This window comes from Tamandua tetradactyla, chromosome 7 (assembly GCF_023851605.1).
Source record: "Tamandua tetradactyla isolate mTamTet1 chromosome 7, mTamTet1.pri, whole genome shotgun sequence".
NCBI classification, from domain to species: domain Eukaryota; kingdom Metazoa; phylum Chordata; class Mammalia; order Pilosa; family Myrmecophagidae; genus Tamandua; species Tamandua tetradactyla.
Genome location: NC_135333.1, coordinates 89,755,035 through 89,777,100, shown reverse-complemented (window position 1 = coordinate 89,777,100; position 22,066 = coordinate 89,755,035). Strand labels below are relative to the sequence as shown.

General features: G+C 36.2%; 1 protein-coding gene across 4 annotated transcripts in view; it reads left to right on the top strand.

Moving 5' to 3' along the window:
- Positions 1-22,066, top strand: part of ITPR2 (inositol 1,4,5-trisphosphate receptor type 2) — a 521,104-nt gene that overhangs the window by 42,408 nt on the left and 456,630 nt on the right. For all 4 annotated transcript variants that reach the window (XM_077170358.1, XM_077170360.1, XM_077170361.1 and 1 more), the window contains exon 2: positions 15,401-15,471. In XM_077170358.1, the coding sequence (XP_077026473.1) occupies positions 15,401-15,471 (71 nt within the window). The remainder of the gene's footprint in view (positions 1-15,400; positions 15,472-22,066) is intronic.

The following is a 22,066-nucleotide window of genomic DNA, read 5'->3' as shown; positions in this document are numbered from 1 at the left end:
TTATTTTAAGTCATTTGATCTGGGTAATAACACAGATCAAGAAATTTAAACATATAGATCATGCAATAATTTTAGGAGTTTCCACATAGCATTACCTCAAAATTTAGTATTTGTGTTGGAATTTATATATGGGCATAATTAATTATAACATTCATGGAAAAATAACTGGAAATATTTTTAATACCTATGAGCAAGCACAGTTTCAACTTTGGAAGGATCTGGTTTTAGAAAATTTTCAAACCTGTGCATCATTGAAAAACTTACATATGAAATTAAACATACTTTTAATATTTAAGCTTAAAATGTTAGTTATTCAAAAATAATTATTACTGAAATAAGACATCTAAAAGAGAAGAGAATGTTACATTTCATTGCTTTTAGATTAAAACACACAGAATCAGAGAGATGAAAAATCACAGAAATAGAAAGAACTTATGAGATCACAACTTCCTCATTTAAAAAATGAGGCACAGAAAGGTTAAGTGACAAGCACAAAAAAACACAGCCAGGTAAGGTAGAGGCAGACAGAGATTTAGAAACCAAGTTTTCTTCCCTTTATTCTATTGCTACTTCTAAACGAAGTTGAAGAACGGAGTTGAATGTTGTGAGATGTTTGACGGTTATGGGCAGTGGTGGTGACCTGTGGTGGAGATTGATGGAGATGATTGCAGGTAAGGGAGAAAGTCATACCATCAGCAGAGTGAAAATCCCAAGTTAGGAAAAAAAGTTATTTTTTTCTTTTCTCTAGGGAAAAAAAAACTCTGAAAATAGTTTTAAAAGCAATTCCATCATCTTAACCCCTTTCTTACTAAAGGTTTTCATCAATATCCATTGTGGATGTCCTGCTTATCCCCTCCCCAAATTCATTTTATTTAAATGTGGTTCAGAACCGTTTTGTTAGACCTGAATTATATATCACTTAATGGCAAAGAGATCAGATGTATATGGTAAGCAAACATCAGGAAAATAATCCATTTATTTTACAAAATATTTTAGATAGAAATACCATTTATGGCTTCATATGGGTAAAAGTGTGACTAATATATCTTATCTATTTATTTGGCATTTTCTATGCAATTTGGTGGAATAATAAAGGATTGGAGACCAAACAGTAATTTGCTTTCTTTTGGAAATCTATTTAAAAATCTGATAGCCATGTATTTTTATATTTTTTAATAGCTCATGTATATTTCTAAAATATATGCTGTTTGGTTTTGCCTGTTTATGTCTTCTATATAAATGGAATTATATAAGATTTGTTTTTCTAGGACTTGCTTTTTTTGCTCAATTTTATGTTTCTGAGATTTTCAGTTTTCCATGCAACTGCAAATTATTAACTTTTGTTACATAGTTGCCCATTGTATGAACTTATTTATCCATGCTGCTATTGATAAGCATTTTTTTTTCCAGTTTTGCTATCATAAGCAATGTTGTCCTAAATACTCTTAGTTTAGTAGTTGGCACATAGTAAATGCAATGCAAGTATTTGCTTAATAAGTTTAATAAATGTTAATAAATTTCTCTTTAATATAATTACTACATCAGTTTTTATAGAAGTGGGAATTGTTTGATTTCTTTTCTCCCCTACTTACTTTGTTTCCCTTCTTATTTTTATCTTTAACATCTGATTTATTAAGGGGACATAAATATATCATGTATTCATTTCATTTTCTATAGTGCTGGCACAGATTAGTATCTTCAGTAAGTTTCATATGGACTTTATGAGCAAGAGAAATGTACTAAAAAGGCTAACTTGACATCGATGGGGTGTGAGTTGAGATTTATCCTAGCACTAGTGGAAGGATAGTGAATCATATGTCTTACATGAAGTTTCTTTTGTGTTGTCATTATTAATATTTCCTCCCCTCTTAGATTTTGCTAATGAGGTTATGTGATTGTTGCAGCACTCCAGTTGAGGATAATGTCTATGCATGATTTCTTAAACAACAAAGCCTTTAAAAATAGAAAACAAAGCTACGCATTTCCTCTTTGCTGTTGTTATTTTCAAAAATAATTAAATGATGCACTTTATTTCAAATAAAGTGTGATTGGACTTGAATTTAATACACAAACATATTTTCATATAAATACTTCTATCAGAATTTTTAGCCCTTTTGTTATATCCAGTTAAAATTGTTCACATGCTTTGATTCATACTTACATCTAAATCATTGAAAATAGCTATTGGACCTTTTTGTAAATACTTCAGAAGGTCTGATAGTTGAATGATTTTTCTTGTAAATGAAAATAAACAAATAATTTATAGTTATGATCTTATGAGAAGAAGACAGATGTGAAGGATGACAGGTTAAGTGAGTTTCAGTGACAGACTGAGAATTTTAGATTATTGTTCTAGTTGCTGGTATTTGACTTACTTGTCCTTCAGACGTGAGGGAAGTAAATACAACCTATTAAAAAGGGCCTATGAAATGCTGTTGTGTAAAGAGGATGTCTTGGCTTTTTCAGGCTCTGACATTTTTGTTAATTTTCTGAGATGCATCTGCGTGGGAAAAATTTCCAATCCTTTTCTCTATTTGACATTAGGCAGCCATTTATTATTAGATTCCAGTTACTTTTAATTGTTTATGTGGTCTACCAAATATAGCATCATTGATTTATTCAGTGATTCAAAAAGTCACTTTACTCTTTCACACAATTAATACTTATTTAGTGCCTTCCATGTTCAAGGAGCGGTACTTAAAGTTGAGCATATTGTAGTGTTAGAAACATATATGTAAATAAGAAATTATGGTAAAGTGTATGAGTACTATTGATAGGAGATAGTACTGGGTACTTTGGGAGTAAGAGTGGGTACTCCTAATCCTTTTAAGGAAGGTTAGACAGCTTTTCAACATTATAGATTCCTAGTTCCCATCCCTAGAAATTTTGATTTAGTATATTTGGGCCAGGGAAACATTTTTTTTGGGTCATCATTATTATTATTTTTTTATTTTTTATTTTTTTTATTAACGGAAAGAAAAAAAAAAGAAATTAACACAACATTTAGAAATCATACCGTTTTACATATGCACTCAGTAATTCTTAACATCATCACATAGATGCATGATCATTGTTTCTTAGTACATTTGCATCGGTTTAGAGGAACTAGCAACACAACAGAAAAAGATATAAAATGTTAATATAAAGAAAAGAAATAAAAGTAGTAATAATAGTAAAAAACAACAACAACAAACAAACCAACAAGCAAACAAAAACAAAAAAAACCCTATAGCTCAGATGCAGCTTCATTCAGTGTTTTAACATGATTACTTTACAATTAGGTATTATTGTGCTGTCCATTTTTGAGTTTTTGTCTCTAGTCCTGTTGCACAGTCTGTATCCCTTCAGCTTCAATTACCCATTGTCTTACCCTGTTTCTAACTCCTGCTGAACTCTGTTACCAATGACATATTTCAAGTTTATTCTCGAATGTCCGTTCACATCAGTGGGACCATACAGTATTTGTCCTTTAGTTTTTGGCTGGATTCACTCAGCATAATATTCTCTAGGTCCATCCATGTTATTACATGGTTCATAAGTTTATCTTGTCTTAAAGCTGCATAATATTCCATCGTATGTATATACCACAGTTTGTTTAGCCACTCTTCTGTTGATGGAGATTTTGGCTGTTTCCATCTCTTTGCAATTGTAAATAACGCTGCTATAAACATTGGTGTGCAAATGTCCGTTTGTGTCTTTGCCCTTAAGTCCTTTGAGTAGATACCTAGCAATGGTATTGCTGGGTCGTATGGCAATTCTATATTCAGCTTTTTGAGGAACCGCCAAACTGCCTTTCACAGTGGTTGCACCCTTTGACATTCCCACCAACAGTGGATAAGTGTGCCTCTTTCTCCGCATCCTCTCCAGCACTTGTCATTTTCTGTTTTGTTGATAATGGCCATTCTGGTGGGTGTGAGATGATATCTCATTGTGGTTTTGATTTGCATTTCTCTAATGGCCAGGGACATTGAGCATCTCTTCATGTGCCTCTTGGCCATCCGTATTTCTTCTTCTGGTAGGTGTCTGTTCAAGTCTTTTTCCCATTTTGTAATTGGGTTGGCTGTCTTTTTGTTGTTGAGTTGAACAATCTCTTTATAAATTCTGGATACTAGACCTTTATCTGATATGTCATTTCCAGATATTGTCTCCCATTGTGTAGGCTGTCTTTCTACTTTCTTGATGAAGTTCTTTGATGCACAAAAGTGTTTAATTTTGAGGAGCTCCCATTTATTTATTTCTTTCTTCAGTGCTCTTGCTTTAGGTTTAAGGTCCATAAAACCGCCTCCAGTTGTAAGATTCGTAAGATATCTCCCTACATTTTCCTCTAACTGTTTTATGGTCTTAGACCTAATGTTTAGATCTTTGATCCATTTTGAGTTAATTTTTGTATAAGGTGTGAGATACGGGTCTTCTTTCATTCTTTTACTTATGGATATCCAGTTCTCTAGGCACCATTTATTGAAGAGACTGTTCTGTCCCAGGTGAGTTGGCTTGACTGCCTTATCAAAGATCAAATGTCCATAGATGAGAGGGTCTATATCTGAGCACTCTATTCGATTCCACTGGTCGATATATCTATCTTTATGCCAATACCATGCTGTTTTGACCACTGTGGCTTCATAATATGCCTTAAAGTCCGGCATCGCTAGACCTCCAGCTTCGTTTTTTTTCCTCAAGATGTTTTTAGCAATTCGGGGCAACCTGCCCTTCCAGATAAATTTGCTTATTGGTTTTTCTATTTCTGAAAAATAAGTTGTTGGGATTTGGATTGGTATTGCATTGAATCTGTAGATGAGTTTAGGTAGGATTGACATCTTAATTATATTTAGTCTTCCAATCCATGAACACGGTATGCCCTTCCATCTATTTAGGTCTTCTGTGATTTCTTTTAGCAGTTTTTTGTAGTTTTCTTTATATAGGTTTTTTGTCTCTTTGGTTAAATTTATTCCTAGGTATTTTATTCTTTTAGTTGCGATTGTAAATGGGATTCGTTTCTTGATTTCCGCCTCAGCTTGTTCATTACTAGTGTATAGAAAAGCTACAGATTTTTGAATGTTGATCTTGTAGCCTGCTACTTTGCTGTACTCATTTATTAGCTCTAGTAATTTTGTTGTGGATTTTTCTGGGTTTTCTACGTATAGTATCATATCGTCTGCAAACAGTGATAGTTTTACTTCTTCCTTTCCAATTTTGATGCCTTGTATTTCTTTTTCTTGCCTAATTGCTCTGGCTAGAACTTCCAACACAATGTTGAATAATAGTGGTGATAGTGGACATCCTTGTCTTGTTCCTGATCTTAGGGGGAAAGTTTTCAATTTTTCCCCATTGAGGATGATATTAGCTGTGGGTTTTTCATATATTCCCTCTATCATTTTAAGGAAGTTCCCTTGTATTCCTATCTTTTGAAGTGTTTTCAGCAGGAAAGGATGTTGAATCTTGTCAAATGCCTTCTCTGCATCAATTGAGATGATCATGTGATTTTTCTGCTTTGATTTGTTGATATGGTGTATTACATTAATTGATTTTCTTATGTTGAACCATCCTTGCATACCTGGGATGAATCCTACTTGGTCATGATGTATAATTATTTTAATGTGTTGTTGGATACGATTTGCTAGAATTTTATTGAGGATTTTTGCATCTGTATTCATTAGAGAGATTGGTCTGTAGTTTTCTTTTTTTGTAATATCTTTGCCTGGTTTTGGTATGAGGGTGATGTTGGCTTCATAGAATGAATTAGGTAGCTTTCCCTCCACTTCGATTATTTTGAAGAGTTTGAGGAGAGTAGGTACTAATTCTTTCTGGAATGTTTGATAGAATTCCCATGTGAAGCCGTCTGGTCCTGGACTTTTCTTTTTAGGGAGCTTTTGAATAACTAATTCAATCTCTTTACTTGTGATTGGTTTGGTGAGGTCGTCTATTTCTTCTTGAGTCAAAGTTGGTTGTTCATGTCTTTCCAGGAACCTGTCCATTTCATCTAAATTGTTGTATTTATTAGCGTAAAGTTGTTCATAGTATCCTGTTATTACCTCCTTTATTTCTGTGAGGTCAGTAGTTATGTCTCCTCTTCCATTTCTAATCTTATTTATTTGCATCCTCTCTCTTCTTCTTTTTGTCAGTCTTGCTAAGGGCCCATCAATCTTGTTGATTTTCTCATAGAACCAACTTCTGGTCTTATTGATTTTCTCTATTGTTTTCATGTTTTCAATTTCATTTATTTGTGCTCTAATCTTTGTTATTTCTTTCCTTTTGCTTGCTTTGGGATTAGTTTGCTGTTCTTTCTCCAGTTCTTCCAAGTGGACAGTTAATTCCTGCATTTTTGCCTTTTCTTCTTTTCTGATAAAGGCATTTAGGGCAATAAATTTCCCTCTTAGCACTGCCTTTGCTGCGTCCCATAAGTTTTGATATGTTGTGTCTTCATTTTCATTTGCCTGTAGGTATTTACTAATTTCTCTTGCAATTTCTTCTTTGACCCACTTGTTGTTTAAGAGTGTGTTGTTGAGCCTCCATGTATTTATGAATTTTCTGGCACTCCGCCTATTATTGATTTCCAACTTCATTCCTTTATGATCCGAGAAAGTGTTGTGTATGATTTCAATCTTTTTAAATTTGTTAAGACTTGCTTTGTGACCCAGCATATGGTCTATCTTTGAGAATGATCCATGAGCACTTGAAAAAAAGGTGTATCCTGCTGTTGTGGGATGTAATGTCCTATAAATGTCTGTTAAGTCAAGCTCATTTATAGTAATATTCAGGTTCTCTATTTCTTTATTGATCCTCTGTCTAGATGTTCTGTCCATTGATGAGAGTGGGGAATTGAAGTCTCCAACTATTATGGTATATGTGTCTATTTCCCTTTTCAGTGTTTGCAGTGTATTCCTCACGTATTTTGGGGCATTCTGGTTCGGTGCGTAAATATTTATGATTGTTATGTCTTCTTGCTTAATTGTTCCTTTTAATAGTAAATAGTGTCCTTCTTTGTCTCTTTTAACTGTTTTACATTTGAAGTCTAATTTGTTGGATATTAGTATAGCCACTCCTGCTCTTTTCTGGTTGTTATTTGCATGAAATATCTTTTCCCAACCTTTCACTTTCAACATATATTTATCTTTGGGTCTAAGATGTGTTTCCTGTAGACAGCATATAGAAGGATCCTGTTTTTTATTCCATTCTGCCAGTCTATGTCTTTTGATTGGGGAATTCAGTCCATTAACATTTAGAGTTATTACTGTTTGGATAATATTTTCCTCTACCATTTTGCCTTTTGTATTATATATATGATATCTGACTTTCCTTCTTTCTACACTTTTCTCTATGCCTCTCTCTTCTGTCTTTTTGTATCTGACTCTAGTGCTTCCTTTAGTATTTCTTGCAGAGCTGGTCTGTTGGTCACAAATTCTCTCAGTGACTTTTTGTCTGAGAATGTTTTAATTTCTCCCTCATTTTTGAAGGACAATTTTGCTGGATATAGGAGTCTTGGCTGGCAGTTTTTCTCTTTTAGTAACTTAAATATATCATCCCACTGTCTTCTAGCTTCCATGGTTTCTGCTGAGAAATCTACACATAGTCTTATTGGGTTTCCCTTGTATGTGACAGATTGTTTTTCTCTCGCTGCTTTCAAGATCCTCTCTTTCTCTTTGACTTCTGACATTCTAACTAGTAAGTGTCTTGGGGAACGCCTATTTGTGTCTAATCTCTTTGGGGTGCGCTGCACTTCTTGGATCTGTAATTTTAGGTCTTTCATAAGAGTTGGGAAATTTTCAGTGATAATTTCTTCCATTAGTTTTTCTCCTCCTTTTCCCTTCTCTTCTCCTTCTGGGACACCCACTACACGTATATTTGTACGGTTCACATTGTCCTTGAGTTCCCTGATACCTTGTTCAAATTTTTCCATTCTTTTCCCGATAGTTTCTGTTTCTTTTTGGAATTCAGATGTTTCATCCTCCAAATCACTAATTCTATCTTCTGTCTCTTTAAATCTGTCATTGTAGGTATCCATTGTTTTTTCCATCTTTTCTACTTTATCTTTCACTTCCATAAGTTCTGTGATTTTTTTTTTCAGTTTTTCTATTTCTTCTTTATGTTCAGCCCATGTCTTCTTCATGTCCTCCCTCAATTTATCGATTTCGTTTTTGAAGAGGTTTTCCATTTCTGTTCGTATATTCAGCATTAGTTGTTTCAGCTCCTGTATCTCATTTGTTTTTTTTTTTTTTTTTTTTGATTTTTTTTTATTAATTAAAAAAAGAATTAACAAAACAATTAGAAATCATTTCAATCTACATGTACAATCAGTAATTCTTAATAACATCACATAGTTGCATATTCATCATTTCTTAGTACATTTGCATCGATTTAGAAAAAGAAATAAAAAGACAACAGAATAAGAATTAAAACAATAATAGAAAGAAAAAAAAACAAAAAAAACAAAAACAAAAAACCTATACCTCACATGCAGCTTCATTCAGTGTTTTAACATAATTGCATTACAATTGGGTAGTATTGTGCTGTCCATTTCTGAGTTTTTATATCCAGTCCCGTTGTACAGTCTGTATCCCTTCATCTCCAATTATCCCTTCTCTTTTTTTTTTTTTTTAATTAACAGAAAAAAAGAAATTAACCCAACATTTAGAGATCATACCATTCTACACATGCAATCATTAATTCTTAACATCATCACATAGATGCATGATCATCATTTCTTAGTACATTTGCATTGGTTTAGAAGAACTAGCAACATAACCGAAAAAGATATAGAATGTTAATATAGAGAAAAAAATAAAAGTAATAATAGTAAAATCAAAACAAAACAACACAAAACAAAACAAAAACCTATAGCTCAGATGCAGCTTCATTCAGTGTTTTAACATGATTACTTTACAATTAGGTATTATTGTGCTGTCCATTTTTGAGTTTTTGTATCTAGTCCTGTTGCACAGTCTGTATCCCTTCAGCTTCAATTACCCATTGTCTTACCCTGTTTCTAACTCCTGCTGAACTCTGTTACCAATGACATATTTCAAGTTTATTCTCGAATGTCCGTTCACATCAGTGGGACCATACAGTATTTGTCCTTTAGTTTTTGGCTGGATTCACTCAGCATAATATTCTCTAGGTCCATCCATGTTATTACATGGTTCATAAGTTTATCTTGTCTTAAAGCTGCATAATATTCCATCGTATGTATATACCACAGTTTGTTTAGCCACTCTTCTGTTGATGGAGATTTTGGCTGTTTCCATCTCTTTGCAATTGTAAATAATGCTGCTATAAACATTGGTGTGCAAATGTCCGTTTGTGTCTTTGCCCTTAAGTCCTTTGAGTAGATACCTAGCAATGGTATTGCAGGGTCGTATGGCAATTCTATATTCAGCTTTTTGAGGAACCGCCAAACTGCCTTCCACAGTGGTTGCACCCTTTGACATTCCCACCAACAGTGGATAAGTGTGCCTCTTTCTCCGCATCCTCTCCAGCACTTGTCATTTTCTGTTTTGTTGATAATGGCCATTCTGGTGGGTGTGAGATGATATCTCATTGTGGTTTTGATTTGCATTTCTCTAATGGCCAGGGACATTGAGCATCTCTTCATGTGCCTCTTGGCCATCCGTATTTCCTCTTCTGAGAGGTGTCTGTTCAAGTCTTTTTCCCATTTTGTAATTGGGTTGGCTGTCTTTTTGTTGTTGAGATGAACAATCTCTTTATAAATTCTGGATACTAGACCTTTATCTGATATATCATTTCCAAATATTGTCTCCCATTGTGAAGGCTGTCTTTCTACTTTCTTGATGAAGTTCTTTGATGCACAAAAGTGTTTAATTTTGAGGAGTTCCCATTTATTTATTTCCTTCTTCAGTGCTCTTGCTTTAGGTTTAAGGTCCATAAAACCGCCTCCAGTTGTAAGATCCATAAGATATCTCCCAACATTTTCCTCTAACTGTTTTATGGTCTTAGACCTAATGTTTAGATCTTTGATCCATTTTGAGTTAACTTTTGTATAGGGTGTGAGAGATGGGTCTTCTTTCATTCTTTTGCATATGGATATCCAGTTCTCTAGGCACCATTTATTGAAGAGACTGCTCTGTCCCAGGTGAGTTGGCTTGACTGCCTTATCAAAGATCAAATGTCCATAGATGAGAGGGTCTATATCTGAGCACTCTATTCGATTCCATTGGTCGATATATCTATCTTTATGCCAATACCATGCTGTTTTGACCACTGTGGCTTCATAATATGCCTTAAAGTCAGGCAGCGCGAGACCTCCAGCTTCATTTTTTTTCCTCAAGATGTTTTTAGCAATTCGGGGCACCCTGCCCTTCCTGTATCTCATTTGAACTATTGGTTTCTTCGTTTGACTGGGCCATATGTTCAATTTTCTGAGCGTGATCTGTTATCTTCTGCTGGCGTCTGGGCATTTAGTCAGATTTCCCTGGGTGTTCGACCCCACAGGTTGAAAGATTTTTCTGTGCAATCTCTGGGTTTTGTTTTTCTTATCCTGCCCAGTAGGTGGCGCTCGTGGCACACGTTTGTCTACGGGTTCCACCAGTGAAAGTTGCTGTGGGTCCTTTAACTCTGGAAAATTCTCGCCGTAGGGGAGGTTCGGCAGCCAAAGCGTCTTGGAAGAATGCCAGCCAGCCTGGGGTTCCGAATGTGGGGAGGGTTGCCGGCCGCCTCATCACGGGAGAGCGTCCGGCCGAATTAGTTAGTCGGCCCGGGGCGCCAAGCGTGGCTGGAGGGCGCCAGCTGTCGCAGCCCGGGAGAGTGCACTGTTCCCAGCCTGACGGGTGAGTCACGTGTTTGGAAGGGATCCCCCAGTCACTGTTCTCCGCAGTCTGGGGATTTCCGACCCAACTATCTCAGTTGGTCCGGGGGGCCTCGCGTGTTGGGGGCACCAGCCGCCGCGGCCTAATGGGACCGCCTGTCCAATTCTACCCGCTGGCCTGGGAAGGTGGAAGGGAGGGACTCCGGTCGCTTGCCGTCCCACCCAGGAAAGCCCGTGCCCCTTGGTGATCTCACCGGAGCTGGTTCTCCCAGATAGTCAGCCGTTCCAGGATGGGGTACGCCGTCCCTTTGATCTCCCTCGTGGCTCCGGGAACTGCTCTGTATTATCTCCACTCCCCCAGTAGCTGTTCAGGGCTGAGGTGTCAGAGGCGCCGCCGCCGCCGCCACTGCCGCCGAAGTCCCCGCTGCAAACCCCGCGACACCTCCAACTGCTGCCGCCTCCCACCTGGCACTATCATTATTATTTTTAACTCCCCCAAATGATTCAATAAATTAGTCAAGTTTGTAAAATACTGGTATATATGCAAGATTAAAATGGACAGTAATCATGATAGTGTCTCTGTGAATTAGCTATATACTGAATAGAAAAAACATTGATTTTCAGATGTTTTCTGCTCAGAGAACAAAGGTTGATCTTTATATTTATTCTTATTCAGTTGCAAATTCTTGTTCTTAGCTCGTAAAAGTTAACTGCTGCAGTAGTGGTTGGGAGAGCCTGGCTTGTCAGTAGCACACATGAAAAGGATCTGAAATTGTTGTTTTACTGTAAACCCAAAGAGAGTCATAGGTGAGACTTGGCTGCAACCAAAGCTGAGCTGCTACAGTCTTCATAATTTAGGAGGCATTACTCTAAATTTAGTGTTAAAATGAAGGAAGTAGTATTCCCCTGTGCCCTGCAGTTGTTAGAACACATCTGGACTCATGTGGATAGTCTGTAGGATTACATTCGAGGGGTATGTTGACACTTGAACTAAATGAGACAATGTTGAGCTCCTTGGAAACTATTAAATGAGGAAGAACTGGAGAGAATAGGCTTGATCATCCTGGAAGGAGGAAATTTAGTTTGTCTAGTTCCAGAAGGAAGACCTGGGATCAAAGAGGAAAAATTAATTGGGAGGCAGGTTTCATTTATTTCTTGACTCATGTACTCATTTAACACATACTTATTATTTACTGTGAGTCATCTTAGACGATGTCAAGGATAGAGTGGTAGACAAGATATATTCAGTCCCCCAATTCATGTAGATTATATTTTATTGGGAGACCCAGATGGTTAAGCAAGCAGTTAAAAGAAAATGTGATAAAGGGAAAGGCAAAATGCTATTTCACCTCCATATAAAACACTTTTCTAATATTGGTACTGTCAGAAAGATAGCAATGGTGAACGCTCTGACCTAGAGGTAGGTATTCATGAAGAGGCTGTTGGGAATATTATAAAAGTTGTTCCTACCATTAAAATTCTATTTAATCTTTAACATCAGTGACCATGTACATATTTATAACAGATCCACCCACTATTCTTCCCACCCTCCTATTATTTCCTTCCTTACATTCTCTCCAAACCCAGTTCTGTTTCTTTTAAGCCTGCAGGATGAAATGGTTGTGCTTGTGGTTTTTTCACAGACATTTGTGTATAAGGAAAGGAACAAATTCTTAGAATTGAAGTCATTCCTCATTATTATGTTTTTGTCTAGACTATCAGGTAGTTGAGGAAAAGGAGAGGTGTCTATGTAAATATGCTATAATCTGATTTGTAGATGTAGTTTTGCCATTCTTCTTAATGGCCGGACCATGTAGGCAGGGAATTTTAGGGACATTCAGTGGGAGCTTGTATTTTTGTGGGAATAGGAAGGCACAAGGAATGAATGAGTAGAATGTCAATGTCACTTATGTAATTTTTATGTGCTCCAAATAAAATTGTGACTTTCTTTTGATCATCACTTATGTTTTCAGTTCTTAACATGTCTTGACTAATTAGAAAAGCTGACCTTTCCCTCATATCATTTTATTTACATTTTATGTTGTGACATTCTCAGGGCTATTTAAGTCTGTTGGATTCAATATTACAGGCTAAACTTGGAAGTTTGGGTTTGCTTTCTCTTGACCTAATGTGACTTCCTGTTTCTAAAAAAACGGTTTCTAAAGACTCTTAAAAAAGAAATTTTTACATGCCTTGCAGCTGTTGAAACCACATTTTATTAAACTAAATTCATTTTAGTAAAGTACCTGACACATAGAAGGTACTCAAAAATATTTAGTAAACTAAATTCATTTATTTAGTGTGAGTGAATCAGGCTTAGAGTTTTAAAAAAACAAAGAAAGAACCATAGTGATAGATCAAAAAAATATTTTGTTGAGAAAACTGGATTCCATTGAAAAATATGATGATTTAAGAAATATCTACTTCTGGTAACCAGATAAACCAGGAACCAAAAGTTTCATTTTGAGTGGTTAATAATCTCAGTTTAAGGGAATATTACAAATTGGGATTTGCTCTGTGCTAGAGGTGATACATGCTGGTGAGTCTAGTAAATAAGTGGAAAAGAGCAATAATAACAGAAAGTTGCCATTGGAGTATCTCCCTTTAAATTAACTTATATACGTGAACTAATTTTCATGCATTCTTACAGTGTTCCGCAAACAAAAACAAAAAGCAGTTATTCCCGTCACTTGGTTAATGGGAAAAATGAATGTTAGTGTGCCACTGATAGTTAGATCTTTCCTTCTTTTTCTTTTTGTATGTGGTATGGCGGGGGTCACAAAGGAATTTCATTCTTTTTCCATGTGAGCGTCCTGTTATTGCAGCACCATTTGTTGAATTTTGTTTGTTTTTTCTTTCTTTTGTTTGCTTGTTTGTTTCTTTTTGGGAAGTGCATGGGCCAGGAATCCAACCTGGGTCTCCCACATGGCAGGCGAGAATTCTACCACTGAATTACCCTTGTACTCCCCCTGGATCTTTCTTTTTTAGCAGGAGATTCACATCTCCTGGCTCTTAGGTCAGACATTTTGCTTCTCTCTCTTGTAATTGTCTTAGAAATTGGCTTCTCATAAGTGTTAATAAGGGTTAAATATGTTTTATAACTACAAAGGCATTTATTCCTTGGTTAATATTTTTTTGAGTACTTTCTATGTGTCAGGTGTTCTTCTAGAAGCAAATATGACAAGAAATAAGAAAGGTAAGGTCCTTGATTATTTATCTATTAAATACACATATAAGGCCTTACTCTATGCCAGAAAATGTAGTAGGTACTTTACGAATGTTAAGTCATTAATCCTCTTAACAACCCAATGAGATAGGTACTAATATCCTTATTTTGTAGGTCTAAGAAAAGAGCCCCACAGTTACCTAGCTAGGCAGTGGCTGGGCCAAGGTTTGAATGCAAACTGTGTGCTCATAACCACACAACTCTGTGGTCACTGTGTAGCCTGATCTCATAAGCTTGCACAATGCTTGTTAAAAAAACAAAAAACAAAAAACTAACAGAAAAACCTACACAGAGAAAGAGAGAACAAAAGCAGAAGAGGAAAAGAAAACCACTAGTAATATGACCACTGTTTATATTTTGATATCTCTGCTCCATTCCTTTATTTGTGCATGTGTGTGTGTTTGTGTGTTTAAGCCTATATGATATCTTATTGATAGGTATTCTGGTTTGCTAGCTGCCATAATGCAAAGTACCAGAAACGGAATGGCTTTTAAAAAGGGGAATTTAATAAATTGCTAGTTTACAGTTATAAGGTGTGAAACTGTCCACATTAAAACAAGTCTATAGAAATGTCCAATCTAAGGCATCCAGGGAAAGATACCTTTGTTCATGAAGGCCGATGATGGTCAGTATTTCTCTCGCAACTGGAAGGGCAGATGATGAACTTGGTGGTATCTGCTAGCATTCTCTCCAGGCCTCTTGTTTCATGAAGCTCCCCAGGAGGCATTTTCCTTCGTCATTTCCAAAAGTCGCTGGCTGGTGGACTCTCTGCTACATTGTTCTGCTGTGTTCTCTGCTCTCTCAGAACCTCCAACTTTCCCCAAAATGTTTCCTCTTTTATAGGATTCCAATAAACTAATTCAAGACCCACGTAGAATGGGTGGAGACACGTCACCACCTAATCAAGTTTAATACCCACACTTGATTGAGTCACATCTCCATGGAGATAATCTAATTAAGGTTTCCAACATATAGTACTAAATAGGGGTTAGAAGAAACTGTTGCTCCCACAAAATTGATTAGGATTAAAACATGGCTTTTCTAGGGTACATAAATCCTTTCAAACCAGCACAATAGGTTACCACTTATTTTTACAATGCACTATGAATGTCTTGCAGGCCAGTACATTTTTTTTTGATAGAATTTTAAACAGTTCTCTAGTGCGCCATGGCTCATCTATATCATGATTCATTTAACCAATCTCCTACTGCTTATTAATGGTACTTATTTTTCAATTTTATGGGCTCTATTTTAGTTAGTATTTGTATCAGCCATTATTTTTACAGATACAAGATTATTAGAGTTTTCTAGTGAAGAATGGTGCTGAAGCTTTTGCCAGGATCTGTATGATATCCGTGTGCAGTCTGTGCTTTGTGAACCTGACAGTGTCAGCAATGTAATTGTGCTTTTCCTTCTAGGTTGGTGGATGACAGATGTGTGGTGCACCCAGAGGCAGGGGATCTGGCCAACCCTCCCAAGAAGTTCAGAGGTGAGAAATGAATAAATTTTCTTGATTATGTGACTAACAGGGATAGTTTGTTTTTTTTTTATCTTCAAATAAATAATGTTAAAACTTGATTCAATATGAAACATTTCAGATATCATGTCCACTGAAAATCTTTCAAAAATTTCCCTTTCAGTTTTCTTCTTTTATTGAAAGATTGAGAGATTTGCAATAAGAGAATAATTTCAGTTTTTTTTTTTCTTTTTGGCTTGACAATATTCTATTTGTTGGGAGGAAATCATGATATGAACTATAAAAGACCACTTTCTAAGCCAGTAAAAGAGCTGAGTAATAAACACTTATATATTTCTGTGACTGTTATAGTACAATTGTTATAGCGTTTCACTATCAACTTTAATTTATTATTACAAAATCTCTAGGAGAATGACAACAATGTGTTAACAGCTTTTAAAATACCACTTTGGATAGGGTGTAATAACTAACAATGGTCTTAGACCTCTTTTCTACTTAGAATTTTAGAAGTCGTGTGATAATCTCAAGTGAGAAATTAGTCACAGTAGGAGATTGATTATAGCTCAACTGTTAGGCAAGAAGGATTAATGGACTGTGGAGAGAATCATACAAAACTAAAACCAGCAATTAAAAGCGTGCTCAAATCAATTTCATAGGTTTATGTGTACTTTAATAATAATGATGATAATAAAAATAAAAAATAGTAAAAATAATACAGATAATTTAAAAACAGCATTCATTTTGAACTTTGTGTAAGCATTCATTCCTACACTGGTGAAAAGCAGCATAATAAAGAGTAAGAAACTGGAGCTATTAGGCTTTATACCCAAAGCATGTACATTAAAAGAAAAATATAGATAAATGGGATCTCATCAAAATGAAAAACTTTTATTCTTTATAGAACTTTATCATGAAACTTACAAATATGGTAACCACATATCTAATGAGGGCTTAATATCCAGAATATATAAAGAAATCCTACAACTCGTCAACAAAGAAACAACTGAAAAAATGGACAAAATACTTACATGGAAATTTCTCCAAAGGTGACATACAAATGGACAAAAGCACATGAAAAGATACTCAACATCATTTGCCATTAGAAACAAATTGAAGCCATGAGATACCATCTCACACCCACTAAATGACTACTGTTAAAAAAAATGGGAAATAAGTATAGGAGAGGATGTAGAGAAATCAGAATACTCATTCATTGTTGGTAGGAGTGTAAAATGGTGCAGTTACTGTGGAAGACAGCTTGACAGTTTCTCAGAATCCCAGCAATCCCGCTTCTAGGTATATGCCCAAAGTAATTGAAAGCAGGGACTTGAACAGATGTCCGCATACTGATGTTCATAGTGGCATTATTCACAATTGTAAAAGATGGAAGAAACAGATAAATGGATATTAACAAAATGTGGTATATACATATAATGGAATAATATTTGGCCACAACAAGGAATGAAGTCCTAATACATTCAGCAACAGGAGTGAACCTTGGACTCCTGGTTCACTTGTTGAGTGAAATAAGCCAGACACAAAAGGATAAATATTATCTCACTGATGAAAAATAACTAGAATAAGCAGATTTATAGAAGCAGAAACTATTATACAGTTTACCAGGGATCAGGGTGGGGGTCGAGAATGGGGAGTTAATGCTTATATTGTACAGAGGTTCTGTCTGGGGTGGTGGAAGAGTTTTCATAATGGGTGGTGATGGTAGCTCAACACTGTGAACCCGATTAACGTGCTGTATTATATATGTGAATGTTACTAAAAGGGAACATTTTAGGTTGCATATATGTTACTAGAATAAAATTGAAAAGACAAAATCATAGGCCTGTGCATCACAGGGAATCCTAATGTTAGCCATGGACTGTGGTTAATAATATAATTATATATTTTTCATCAATTGTAGCAAAGGTACCACACTAATGTAATATGTTAATAATGAGGGTGCATATGGAATTGCTGTATTTTTTGAGCTCTGGTTTTTGTGTAAACTATACCTCCCCTAGTTAAAAAAAGAAAAAAGAAACTAGAGAGAGAGTTGAAGGAACTCTCCAGTCACACATCCAAGCTGAGATGTGCTACTCTTATGGAAGGAGATAACTAACATTTGGTAAATGTTTACCATGTTCCAGTCCCTGTGATAGACCCAGTACCTCATTATAGTATTGTCTTATTTGTTTCATTTTCCCTAAACTCAAAACCTTGCACAGACTTTATGACATGCACCATAAATTTCCTTTGAGTCAAATTAGTCACTTTGAATAAGAGTCCAAATCTCTGCAAGAGGAGAAATTAATTGCAAATAGATGGTGGAAATAAAAAGCACCGAGGACTTCATCAGAAACACCCACCAAACTGCTAATCAGGGACCTGTCTCTCACCTTGGGCAAATGAGGTCTTCTTGCAATAAGCAATATTCACTGAAGCTGGACCCACAGTAAAACTTCCATGGGGAAATATCAGCAGCCGCGACAAACAGATTCAGGAATAACTTGAGGTCTTGAGACTATGCAGTGTGTTGGCAAGATAGTTTACATGATAAAAGAGGGAATAAAAGCCCTAATGGAAGAGCAGAAGTATGAAAAAAGCACAGGAAGATTCTCAAAGGCATGAACTAGCGTATTATGTAAAAATCAGAAGAGAGTTAGTTCTCTGGAAAATAGATCTGAAGAAATTATGCAGGGTGTAGCACAGAGAGATATAAAGAGGGAATATGTGAATGAGTCATGAAAGGCCTGGAGGATAGACTGAGAGATTCAACAGTAGGTACTTGAATTCTAAAAGGAGAGACTTGAGAGAATGAGAGAGAGAGGCGGTGTATGAAGAGATATGGGCAAGAACGTTCCTAACTTGAAGAAAAATACTGTTCTTCAGGTTGCAGTCACACTGCGTTTGGGTAGGAGAAATAATACATATCTACAGATAGGCATGCCTTTGTGAACTGGAGAATGTTAAAAGATGTAAAAAATTTTAAAGCAAGCCGTGATGACAAATCTGTATTTGTAAGTTGAGAAAACATGGGTTTTAGTTTGAGTGTACCAGTGTGTCTGGGTCATCTTAAGTAGGCCGCCTGGCTGTCTTTTGAACCAGCAGACATCGCCATTGCCTGAGGAAGTGGGGTTGGGTGGCAAGAATAATACCCACCGCACAAGGTTATGTGAGGCTTGCAGCCTTCTGAGAGAAGATATGCAAAATTGTTTTAAGGCATTATACAGATTATAATTAACTTATAAGAGAAAGAACAATGTATTTCCATTAAACACAAAGGAAATTTCCTTATGTTATGACCTCTTCAAGTCAGGATTTTATTTATTTATTTTTTTCTTCAACATGGGCAGGCACCGGGACTCGAACCCAGGTCCTCTGGCATCGCAGGCAAGCATTCCTTCCTGCTGAGCCATCGAGGCCCGCCCAGGATTTTATTTTATTATTTTTGGGTTTTCTCAGCATAGAGCTTTGCCCATGGTAGACATCCCCCAAAAAGCCATTATACTTTCAGATGAGAGATCCAAACTTTCTGTGGGATCGCTGTGATAAAACTTTGTTCTCAGGGCAGCCCCCACAATCATTGCCATGGGTTTAGCTACCTATTCTCCTGTCATTCAGGGGGATTAATTTTTCAAACGTAAACCTTTTCAGTCTATGGCCTTCTTTTTTCTTTTCCTGTTTCCCAGTGAAGTGAATGGTTTCAAAATGCAGAAGGTTATTTTGTTGCATCCGAGGGAACCCTGGGGTAACAGCTCTGTACTCAGGAGGTAATTATATACACATACTCAGTCTCATAGTATTCACTTGGCCCTGGACAAAGTATGAATCACTTTTTCAGGTGCTCTATCCCCGCCCCTGGAAGGCTGGCTCGCCTGTAATTAATACTTTAGGTCATTATCCTTGCTACTTTGCTTTCATTTTCTACCTCCAGTCTAAGAGTAACCCATTTATCTTACTCCACTCATCTTGGAGAAGGAGGATCCTTTCATAGTTGGGTGGGCTCCTTTTTATCTTAAAACCTCGATTATTCTCCCGTGATTCTTTGAACCTCATCATTATGGAACTCCAGAGACTTCCCTGAGTTGGGTTTCCTTCTGCCGTGGTCTTCATTACTGCTCAGCAGCTGTAGGCAAGCAGACGTTTTGTCCCCAATGCCTTATCCTTTCTTATAGTTTATCCTTCCACAGCTCCTGCATTAGACCATTCTCTGCCTGAGTGTATTTTCCCTGGTACCTTTGGCTTTAAAAGCCATCACTTTTTTCACAGATTTGCTTCCCAGAATCACCAGTCCTGAATTTCCAAACTTCTCTGCCAAGTTTCCAGAGCACCCTCCCTTATTGTTACTCTTTAGATAACATGAAAAACAATAGCGTATCAACAATTCAGCTACACCTTAATTCCTCCTGCCTCACCCAGATAAATGATATTCTCAAATTAATTTTCAAAGTTTTTTTTTTCCTACTCACTCTATGATTTATTCAGGTGAATCATCAAATTTTAGGACTGCTGGGCAATTAAAAGTAAATCTAGTACATCTTTCTCCACCTAAGTTCCAAAAAGGTTAAAATGATCCTTCCAAATGTGCACAATTATACAATGAAATGCTCTTTTGACTGTGTCACATTGCTTCATTTATGAACAGAGAAAAGTAAGTTTTAACAAATAAACAACTTCTAAGGGGTCATTTAAAAACTGGAGGAAATTATTTTTTAATAGAAGCTGTATAATCAGAATGATATTAACAGAAGCACAGTGGTTTTATCTTAGGTGACTATAAAATCCCTTTAATAATAAAATTCCCCTCCTTTCCAAAGATAAACGTTAAATGTGGAATAATTTTCTATGTACAGAAGAGTTGTTGAGGCAGTACAGAGTGTTACCTTATACTCTTCACCCAGTTTCCTGTAATAGCGACATCTGACATAGCCATGGTACATTTGAAAAACTAAGAAATTAGCATTTGTACATTACTATTGACGACCTTCCAGAGTTTATTCAGATTTCACCAGTTTTCCTACTAATCTTCTTATCCTGTTCCAGGATCCTATCTAGGATCCTATATTGCATTTAATTACCAGGTCTCCTTAGTCTTGTCTGGTCTATGACAGTTTTTCTATCTTCCCTTGTTTTTCATGACCTTGAGACTTTTGACAAATACTGGTGAGGTATTTTGTGAAATGTTCCTTAATTTGGGTTTGTTTGAAAGTTCGAGAAGAATACTGCAGAGGTTAAATATCCTTCTTATTGCATCCTATTAGGCAGTACTTAATGTCATATTTATCACCGGTCCTATTTATTTTTAAGAAATCACTATTATAATAACTTCAATTTGATATACAATTTAACCTTCATCCTCACTCTTAATTATGTCGGTTGTATTAGTTTATTTTCTTTTGGTTTTTCTCTCTAGTTCCTTTACATAGTTACTTCTTCTTTATTCTATATAACACCCTTCTCTAGAATGGATTTCTCCAAAAGTCTATTCATAGAACCTATCAATATATGTGCATTTTATATTAGGAGGAGAAGCTGACAACTCAAAGTGAGAAATTTACATGCCCTCTTTTACCATGGGTAATAAAACATAAAAGTAGTAAGGACCCCAGGGTGCCACTCCCTGGGAAGACGGAAGGAAAGGATGGCAGCTCTTTATCTTGGTTGATCAGATATTCCCCAGGGTTGGGCCATTTGGTCTTCTCTGAGATTCTGTGGTTGCTTGACACTTGACTGTTCCATAATCCACTAAGACGCCCAACAGGCCACTTCTGGCAAACAAGTGCAATGCAGCAGTAAAGTAGGTAGTAAAAGGCAGAGACTTGGAGGAAGATTGATAACCAGAGCATTCCTTTAACTCAGTTCCTGCTCTGCAGCTAATTCAGGGAAGTTGATTTGGAGGCTGTTCTCATCCTTTGCTTCCACTCAGGGAAATTACATACTTGGGCACATAAAGGAAAAAGGTCTAGTTGAAATGGAAAATGTTCTAAATGTTCTTGCTAGGCAATGATTTTGACTTTTTATGTAGTTGAACCTATCACTATTGTCAAATATAGTGATTCTCCAGTATGAGCCAATTATAAATATCTCCTCGACCAGCTTAACAATACTGGGTTGAATTTCTTCAGTTTTGCTGTTAGTGTGATTTCTTTCTTTTTTTTAATGAAGACAAACTGTTTCAGATTTGAAATCAGGTACCATTTATTGAGCATTTAATACATTTTGTGCTTGAGGCATCACCTGCTTTATTACTTAGTCATTACAATAGCCCCTGAAATATCAATTGTTGCTATCTCAGTTTTGCAGCTGGTAAAGTTAAGTATAAAGAACTTATGCCATCATCTTAAGGTCGCAGAACCCAGTAGTAATGCAGTTGGGCTGCAAGCCAGGTTTGTCTGATTCCAGGACTGTTTGTTTTTAACCACTATATCACACCATCTTTTCAATAATGCCATCCTATATAAATTCTCCGTGTTGGTCCTGCAAAGCCACATGGATTAAATCTAATCCCTTTCCCATGCAATAGCTGTTTATGAATATTTGTTTAGAATGATCAAATTCCTGCAGAGCTTTTCTCCTGTGGTCTTAATTTTGTTTAGTTCTTTTACCTATT